This window comes from Chrysemys picta, chromosome 1 (assembly GCF_011386835.1).
Source record: "Chrysemys picta bellii isolate R12L10 chromosome 1, ASM1138683v2, whole genome shotgun sequence".
Lineage (NCBI taxonomy): Eukaryota > Metazoa > Chordata > Testudines > Emydidae > Chrysemys > Chrysemys picta.
This window is the reverse complement of record NC_088791.1, coordinates 124,826,881-124,836,109: the sequence shown is the minus strand read 5'-3', so window position 1 is coordinate 124,836,109 and position 9,229 is coordinate 124,826,881. Positions and strand designations below refer to the sequence as shown.

At 50.2% G+C, this 9,229-nt stretch overlaps 1 protein-coding gene across 1 annotated transcript; it reads right to left on the bottom strand.

The window, feature by feature from the left end:
- Nucleotides 1-6,210: 6,210 nt before the first annotated feature.
- Nucleotides 6,211-8,194, bottom strand: LOC135975933 (uncharacterized). The gene is made up of 2 exons (XM_065569777.1): nt 7,278-8,194; nt 6,211-6,713 (listed from the first exon to the last, which is right to left on the bottom strand). The coding sequence occupies exons 1-2, from the start codon at nt 7,843-7,845 to the stop codon at nt 6,211-6,213; spliced, it is 1,071 nt and encodes a 356-aa protein (XP_065425849.1). The 5' UTR covers nt 7,846-8,194.
- Nucleotides 8,195-9,229: the final 1,035 nt, after the last annotated feature.

The following is a 9,229-nucleotide window of genomic DNA, read 5'->3' as shown; positions in this document are numbered from 1 at the left end:
GGGGTGGAGTTGCTAGCCCCACGCCCAACCCTCCTCCTTTATCCTGACTTGGGACAGGCAGATGGCCCCAAAGGACCTCTCTGGTGGAGTTTGTCAACCCCTAACCGGACCAATTACAACGATGGTGCCGCACAGGAGTTTCGCTTTTCCAGGGATCTCATGATTGCAGGGACACCAGAGTCCCACTACTCGATACCAGGGCCTTGGTACCGAGCACTTCCCGATCCCTGGAATCACCAGCAGCACCAGAGCACTCACCTCGAGCTCCACCCTATTTCAGCAGGGAGTCTGACAGTGACCAGGATGACAACATCTCCCTGGTCCCATACCATGCCCCATCATTACAACAGCTGAGGCCTTCCTAACTACACCCACACTGCAATCACCACCCTTCCTGGTCTGGCCACTCATGGGTGCCGCCACTCATGCCCTTCCCTTCACCCCAGTGACCATACTGGGACCCGTGGGCAGCCTACAGGCATCATCCTTCCCAGGCATCTAGTGTCTCCTGCAGGGAGTCTACTAGACGATCACTTATAGCCTCTGTATCCAGAGCCCCAGAACTTGAGGAGGAAACTTTTGAGGAGCATGGGGGCAGACTAGAAGAGGAGGCTGCACCACTGGCAAACATCTCCTCTTCCTCACCAGATAAGGTGGTGATGCCCCCTCCGCCATCGCTGGCAGATGATTTTAAGGTTTTCTGGGATCTCACTAAGAAGGTTGCCAACACATTGAAAACCCTCCTCAAAAAGGTGAAAGACACCCCCCACAAACTGCTGGTCATATTACACACTTCCTCCTCTTCAAGAATTGCCCTCCCAGTCAACAAGGCGATTCTGGATCCTGCCAAGGTCATCTGCTAGACGCCAGCCTCTCTATCACAAGTAAAAAGGCTGACAAGAAGTACTATGTGCCGCGCAAAGATGTGGAGTTCCTTTTTACACACCCTCAGCCTAACTCTATTGTCCTGGGTGCCATTAACTCACGAGGGAAACAGCACCAGGGTAAATCAATCCCTTATGACAGAGACTGGAAAAGGCTATACTTATTTGAAAGGAAGGCATATTCCTCTGCAACTCTGCAGTTCAGGATTTCAAACTGATCACCCCCACTTGGGTGAGACAAGTGTGGTACCCATACCTGACACAGCTGGCAATGTGTCCTCCAATTCCTCTTCAACCCATTCCTCACCTACTCTCCCCAAATGTCGGGCGGATCCATCATCCTGACCTGCACATCCTCCATCTCCAGGCTGGACTCCTTCATGGTTCCAACACAGAGAGATGCTGCTCCAAGAAGGTGAAGGACATGTCACTACACAGCAGAAAAATCGATGCCTCATCACACTTACATGCAAAAGTGGAAACAATTCCAAATTTGGTGTCATTCCAAACACGTTGCTCTGACATCTTTCTCCCTCCCTTTGATCCTAGACTATATATTTGTGGTGTTTAGATACTGCTTGTAATTATTAGAACTGGGAGCACTGGCTGTTGGGAGTCTGAAAGGACAGGAAACAGGAAGGAGGGGGGAGGAGTTGAGGAGGCTGGGAGAGTTACAGAGTGTGCAGCTACAGCTTGGAGAAGAGACTTGCACTGTAAATAAAGTTCTGTTGAAGTTGTTAATACTTTGCCTGGTGGATACAACATTTTGGAGACGAGGATGGATCTTCTGCCTCTGAACCCACCTGCACCCTTTCTGCAAAGCCCAGGTGAACCTCCAATTGCTTTTACTGCCTGGATCCGTATGTTTGAGACTTATCTGCTTGCAATCAGTGCTACAGAGATTTCTGAAGTAAGAAAGCGTGCTCTGCTAATCCACTGCCTTGGAGCAGAAGGGCAGCGTATATTTTACACTTTTCCCCTTGCAGATGATAAATACGAGACTGCACTCACTGCATTAAAGAACTTTTTTGTGCCAAAAGTGAATGTAGTAGCTAGTCGCTACAGATTTTGCCAGCATGAGCAGAAACCAGGGGAGACTATAATGCAGTATATGGCTTCCCTGAGGAGTCTGATTGTAACTTGTGACTTTGGGAATATGGCAGATGAGATGATTAGAGACCAGCTCATTGAGAAAACAACAATGCTTCATGTAGGAGAACGCTTACTTCTAGAACCACAACTTACACTAGAAAAAGCAATAACCATTGCTACTCAGATTGAGTCAGCTATAGCTGAAGCCAAAATAATGAGCCAGGGTACAGGAGGCCCAGTCCCGGCTGTGACTCCTTTGCAGAAAAGTTCACTATCACTGCAGACAAACAATTACAAAAGGAAAACTAACGAAAAGCCACTGAATCAAAATACAGTAAAAGCATGCTTTCACTGTGGATCCCCACAACATCTTACAGGCTACACAGGATGTCTAGCAAAAGTAGCTCAGTGCAATCATTGCAAAAAGATTGGGCATTTTGCTAAAGTATGTCGCAGTAGCCAGTTCAATCAACAGGTGCATGCAGTTACAATACCAGATGTTACTGTGCTGAGTGTAGACAAAATCACTACTGCACATATTCCAGAACAGATAAAGTGCGCTGTAAATGTTTCTGCCATACCCTCAGGCAAATCACACTCTATTCAGCTAATGTTGGACACTGGCTCAGCAGTATCTATACTACCTGATTCCATCTATTTGCATTACTTTAAAGATGTGCCTCTTAGGGTATGTCTACACTACGAAATTAGTTCGAATTTATAGAAGCCGGTTTTATTGAAATCGGTTGTATACAGCTGATTGTGTGTGTCCACACATAAAATGCTCTAGGTGCTCTAGTCGGCGGACCGCGTCCACAGTACGAGGCTAGTGTCGACTTCCGGAGCATTGCACTATGGGTAGCTATCCGACAGCTATCCCACAGTTCCTGCAGTCTCCGCCGCCCCTTGGAATTCTGGGTTGAGATCCCAATGCCCGGATGATGCAAAACAGTGTCGCGGGCGGTTCTGGGTACATGTCGTCAGGCCCCTCCTCCCCCCCCCCGTCACAGCAATGGCAGACAATAGATTCGCGCCTTTTTACCTGGGTTACCTGTGCAGACAACATACCACGGCAAGCATGGAGCCCGCTCAGCTCAGCTGAGCTCACTGTCACCATATGTCCTCTGGGTGCCAGCAGACGTGGGACTGCATTGCTACACAGCAGCAGCTGCTAACTGCCTTTTGGCGGTAGACGGTGCAGTAGACTGGTAGCCTTCATCGGCGATCTGGGTGCTGGCAGCCGTGGGGCTTGCCTTTTGGCAGTAGATGGTGTATTACGACTGTTAACCATCCTATTACAAGTCGGGTCATCGCACGTTAGCAGAGTCTTCCCCGAGCACCCGATTGTGCAATAGGCCTGAAGACCATCGTCATACACTAACTGCCAAGCGCCCAGTATTTGCTGCCAAGCACCCAGAAAGATGCCGAGGGCTATCAGTCACACTGCACCGTCGTCTTAAGATGTAAAAAATAGATTTGCTCTGTATTCATTTGCTTCCCCCTCCCTCCGTCAAATCAACGGCCTGCTAAACCCAGGGTTTTCAGTTTAATCTTTGGGGGTCCATTCTGTGTGACAGTTGTTTGTGTTTCTCCCTGATGCACAACCACCGTTCTTGATTTTAATTCCCTGTACCTGTACGCCATGTCGTCACTCGGCCCGCCCTCCCTCCTTCCCCTAGTCCGTCAGATACTACTTTCGCGCCTTTTCTTTGAATTCTGGGTTGAGATCCCAATGCCCGGATGATGCAAAACAGTGTCGCGGGCGGTTCTGGGTACATGTCGTCAGGCCCCTCCCCCCTCGTCACAGCAACGGCAGACAATAGATTCGCGCCTTTTTACCTGGGTTACCTGTGCAGACAACATACCACGGCAAGCATGGAGCCCGCTCAGCTCAGCTGAGCTCACCGTCACCATATGTCCTCTGGGTGCCGGCAGACGTGGGACTGCATTGCTACACAGCAGCAGCTGCTAACTGCCTTTTGGCGGTAGACGGTGTAGCATGAGTGATAGCCGTGAGGCTGGCAGCCGTAGGGCTGCATTGCACCAGCCCCTTGCCCTTTGGTAGGCGATGGTATATTATGATTGGTACCCATCGTCGTCGTACTGGAGTGGCTGTCAATCATGGCCACCTGGGCAGACATGCTACCAATCGTAATATACTATTTTCTGCCAATTGCCCAGTATTGTCTGCTAAGCACCCAGAAGAGGCCGAGGGCGATGCTGGGTGCTGGCGGACGTGGGGCTGGCAGACGTGGGGCTGCATTGCTACACAGCAGCAGCCCCTTGCCTTTTGGCAGACGATGGTATATTATGACTGGTAACCGTCGTCATCATACTGGAGAGGCTATCACTCATGCTGCACCGTCGGCTGCCAGCTTAAGATGTAAAAAATAGATTTGTTCTGTATTCATTTGCTTCCCCTTCCTCCGTGAAATCAACGGCCTGCTAAGCCCAGGGTTTTCAGTTTAATCTTTGGGGGGACCATTCTGTGTGACAGTTGTTTGTTTTTCTCCCTGATGCACAGCCACCTTTCTTGATTTTAATTCCCTGTTCCTGTACCTGTACGCCATGTCGTCACTCGGCCCTCCCTCCCTCCTTCTCCTGGTCCATCAGATACTAGTTTCGCGCCTTTTTTCTGACCAGGCGCCATAGCTAGCACTGGGATCATGGAGCCCGCTCAGATCACCGCGGCAATTATGAGCACTATGAACACCACGCGCATTGTCCTGGAGTATATGCAGAGCCAGGACATGCCAAGGCGAAACCCGGACCAGCCGAGGAGGCGATTGCAGCGCGGCGACAAGAGTGATGAGGAAATTGACATGGACATAGACCTCTCACAAGGCACAGGCCCCAGCAATGTGGAAATCATGGTGTCACTGGGGCAGGTTCATGCCGTGGAACGCCGATTCTGGACCCGGGAAACAAGCACAGACTGGTGGGACCGCATCTTGCTGCAGGTATGGGACGATTCCCAGTGGCTGCGAAACTTTCGCATGCGTAAGGGCACTTTCATGGAACTTTGTGACTTGCTTTCCCCTGCCCTGAAGCGCCAGGATACCAAGATGAGAGCAGCCCTCACAGTTGAGAAGCGAGTGGCGATAGCCCTGTGGAAGCTTGCAACGCCAGACAGCTACCGGTCAGTCGGGAATCAATTTGGAGTGGGCAAATCTACGGTGGGGGCTGCTGTGATCCAATTTGCCAGGGCAATGAAAGACCTGGTGATAGCAAGGGTAGTGACTCTGGGCAACGTGCAGTCAATAGTGGATGGTTTTGCTGAAATGGGATTCCCAAACTGTGGCGGGGCCATAGACGGAACCCATATCCCTATCTTGTCACCGGAGCACCAAGCCACCGACTACGTAAACCGCAAGGGGTACTTTTCAATGCTGCTGCAAGCCCTGGTGGATCACAAGGGACGTTTCACCAACATCAACGTGGGATGGCCGGGAAAGGTACATGATGCTCTCGTCTTCAGGAACTCTGCTCTGTTTCGAAAGCTGGAGGAAGGGACTTTCTTCCCGGACCAGAAAGTGACCGTTGGGGATGTTGAAATGCCTATCGTGATCCTTGGGGACCCAGCCTACCCCTTAATGCCATGGCTCATGAAGCCGTACACAGGCAGCCTGGACAGGAGTCAGGACCTGTTCAACTACAGGCTGAGCAAGTGCCGAATGGTGGTGGAATGTGCATTTGGACGTTTAAAAGCGCGCTGGCGCAGCTTACTGACTCGCTCAGACCTCAGCGAAAAGAATATCCCCATTGTTATTGCTGCTTGCTGTGCGCTCCACAATATCTGTGAGAGTAAGGGGGAGACCTTTATGGCGGGGTGGGAGGTTGAGGCAACTCGCCTGGCCGCTGATTACGCGCAGCCAGACACCAGGGCGGTTAGAGGAGCACAGCAGGGCGCGGTGCGCATCAGAGAAGCTTTGAAAACGAGTTTTGTGACTGGCCAGGCTACTGTGTGAAACTTCTGTTTTTTTCTCCTTGATGAACCCTCCAAACCCCCCCCCCCGACCCGGTTCACTCTACTTCCCTGTAAACCAACCACCCCACCCCACCCTCCCCTCCCCTCCCCAATTCGAGCACCGCTTGCAGAGGCAATAAAGTCATTGTTTTTTCACATTCATGCATTCTTTATTAGTTCCTCACAGAAGTAGGGGGATAATTGCCAAGGTAGCCTGGGATGGGTGGGGGAGGAGGGATGGAAAAGGACACACTGCATTTTAAAACTTTAACTCTTATTGAAGGCCAGCCTTCTGATGCTTGGGCGATCATCTGGGGTGGAGTGACTGGGTGGACGGAGGCCCCTCCACCGTGTTCTTGGGCGTCTTGGTGAGGAGGCTATGGAACTTGGGGAGGAGGGCTGTTGGTTACACAGGGGCTGTAGCGGCGGTCTCTGCTCCTGCTGCCTTTCCTGCAGCTCAACCATACGCTGGAGCATATCAGTTTGATGCTCCAGCAGACGGAGCATTGACTCTTGCCGTCTGTCTGCAAGCTGACGCCACCTATCGTCTTCAGCCCGCCACTGGCTCTGTTCATCCCGCGATTCAGCCCGCCACCTCTCCTCTCGTTCATATTGGGCTTTTCTCATCTCCGACATTGACTGCCTCCACGCATTCTGCTGTGCTCTATCAGCGTGGGAGGACATCTGCAGCTCCGTGAACATATCGTCCCTCGTCCTACGTTTTCTCTTTCTAATGTTCACGAGCCTCTGCGAAGGAGAAACATTTGCAGCTGGTGGAGGAGAAGGGAGAGGTGGTTAAAAAAGACACATTTTAGAGAACAATGGATACACTCTTTCATTACAAGGTCGCATATTTCGGCTTGCAGGCAGCCATGGTAGGCCACAGTGTTTTGGCTTTTTTAACCTTCTTAACATGCGGGAAAGGTTGCAAAAAAAATGGTTGTCCATTTAAAATGGGTTTTCAATGTAAAAGGAGGGGCTGCGGTTTCCCGGTTAACATGTGGCACAAACACAAGTAAACCACCCCCCCACACACACGATTCTCTGGGATGATCACTTTACCCCTCCCCTCCACCGCGTGGTTAACAGCGGGGAACATTTCTGTTCAGAAGAGCAGGAACGGGCGCCTCTGAATGTCCCCTTAATAAAATCACCCCATTTCAACCAGGAGAGCTTTCTGGAGATGTCCCTGGAGGATTTCCGCTCCATCCCCATACACGTTAACAGACTTTTCCAGTAGATGTACTGGCCGCGATTGCCAGGGCAAATTAATCATTAAACACGCTTGCTTTTTTTTTGGTAATGTTTACAAATATTTACAAAGTTACACTCACCAGAGGTCTCCTGTGTGCCCTGAGGGTCTTGGGTGAGTTCGGGGGTTACTGGTTCCAGGTCCAGGGTCACAAACATATCCTGGCTGTTGGGGAAACCGGTTTCTCCGCTTCCTTGCTGCTGTGAGCTACCTACAGTACCTCCATCCTCATCTTCCTCGTTCCCCGAACCGTCTTCCCTGTGTGTTTCTCCAGTGAGAGAGTCATAGCACACGGTTGGGGTAGTGGTGGCTGCACCCCCTAGGATCGCATGCAGCTCCGCGTAGTAGCGGCAAGTTTGCGGCTCTGCCCCGGACCTTCCGTTTGCTTCTCTGGCTTTGTGGTAAGCTTGCCGTAGCTCCTTAATTTTCACGCGGCACTGCTGTGCGTCCCTGTTATGGCCTCGGTCCTTCATAGCCTTGGAGATCTTTTCTAATACTTTTCCATTTCTTTTACTGCTACGGAGTTCAGCTATCACTGCTTCATCTCCCCATATGGCGAGCAGATCTCGTACCTCCTGTTCGGTCCATGCTGGAGCTCTTTTGCGATCCTGGGACTCCATCACGGTTACCTGTGCTGATGAGCTCTGCATGGTCACCTGTGCTCTCCACGCTGAGCAAACAGGAAATGAAATTCAAACATTCGCGGGTCTTTTCCTGTCTACCTGGTCAGTGCATCTGAGTTGAGAGTGCTGTCCAGAGCGGTCACAATGAAGCACTGTGGGATAGCTCCCGGAGGCCAATAACGTCGAATTCCGTCCACACTACCCCAATTCCGACCCGCAAAGGCCGGTTTTATTGCTAATCCCCTCGTCGGAGGTGGTGTAAAGAAACCGGTTTAAAGGACCCTTTAAGTCGAAAGAAAGGGCTTCGTTGTGTGGACGTGTCCAGGCTTAATTCGGTTTAACGCTGCTAAAGTCGACCTAAACCTGTAGTGTAGACCAGGCCTTACTGAACCCAAACTTCACTTGGTATGCTATTTGAAAAACCATATTCCAGTACATGGCTGCCTGCCAGCAATAGTTACTTTTGGTGATCGCTGTGTAACTGTGGAGTTCTACATTGTCCACAAAGGCACTGCTATCCTTGGCAGAGATTTATTAGCTGCTTTAAATCTCAGGGTAGTTAATGGACGAATTGATCTTCCTCAGCAAAGCACTCTTGCGGTACACACACCAGTTTCAGCTGGGACCCAACTCCAGGTTGAGGAGAAACTCGGCTGTGCTTATGGGTTTCTGCATAAAGTTAAAATGCGGAATAATGTGTTGCCTGTACGACAGAAATTACGGCGCTTACCATTTTCAGTCAGGGAAGCTGTTTCAGAGGAACTTAGAAAACTTGTTCAAAAGGACATTATTGAAGAGATTAACTCCTCGGAATGGGTTTCACCTATAGTAGTGACGCAGAAGAAGGGTGGAGACATTCGCCTTTGTGTGGACTTAAGGGAGCCAAATAAAGCTATTGTGATTGACAGCCATCCTCTTCCTCACATAGAGGAAGTATTTGCAGAACTCCATGCAGTAAAGATGTTTTCTACTCTTGATTTGCAGAGCGCATACCACCAGGTTATGTTGCATGAAGATAGCAGAGACCTCACAGCATTTATTGCACATGAGGGACTATTTCGTTTTAAACTTGTTCCATACGGTCTTGCATCAGCCCCAAGTGCCTTTCAAAAAATGATGTCATTGATTCTGAGGAATCAGCATGGAGTTCAGTGCTATTTGGATGATATTACTGTGTTTGGAAATACTACTGAGGAGCATCACAGTAACCTGCAGTCTGTACTAAACTGCATCAGCAAGGCAGGCCTCAAGCTCAATAGGTCCCAATGCAAATTTAGACAAACTGAACTCTCCTTTCTGGGACATACAATTTCACAGGCTGGACTAAAACCTGATCCAGATCATATCCTGGCAATTTCAAATGCTCCTCCTCCAACAGAATTGCAAACTTTACGTTCCTTCTTGGGTCTTA

Excerpts from the sequence above, each read along its gene's own strand:
- LOC135975933 (XM_065569777.1), bottom strand. The coding sequence starts at position 7,845 with ATGCAGAGCTCATCAGCACAGGTAACCGTGATGGAGTCCCAGGATCGC. Across the intron at positions 6,714-7,277 it reads GGGCACACAGGAGACCTCTG|CTGCAAATGTTTCTCCTTCG; the intron begins GTGAGTGTAACT and ends CTCCTCCACCAG.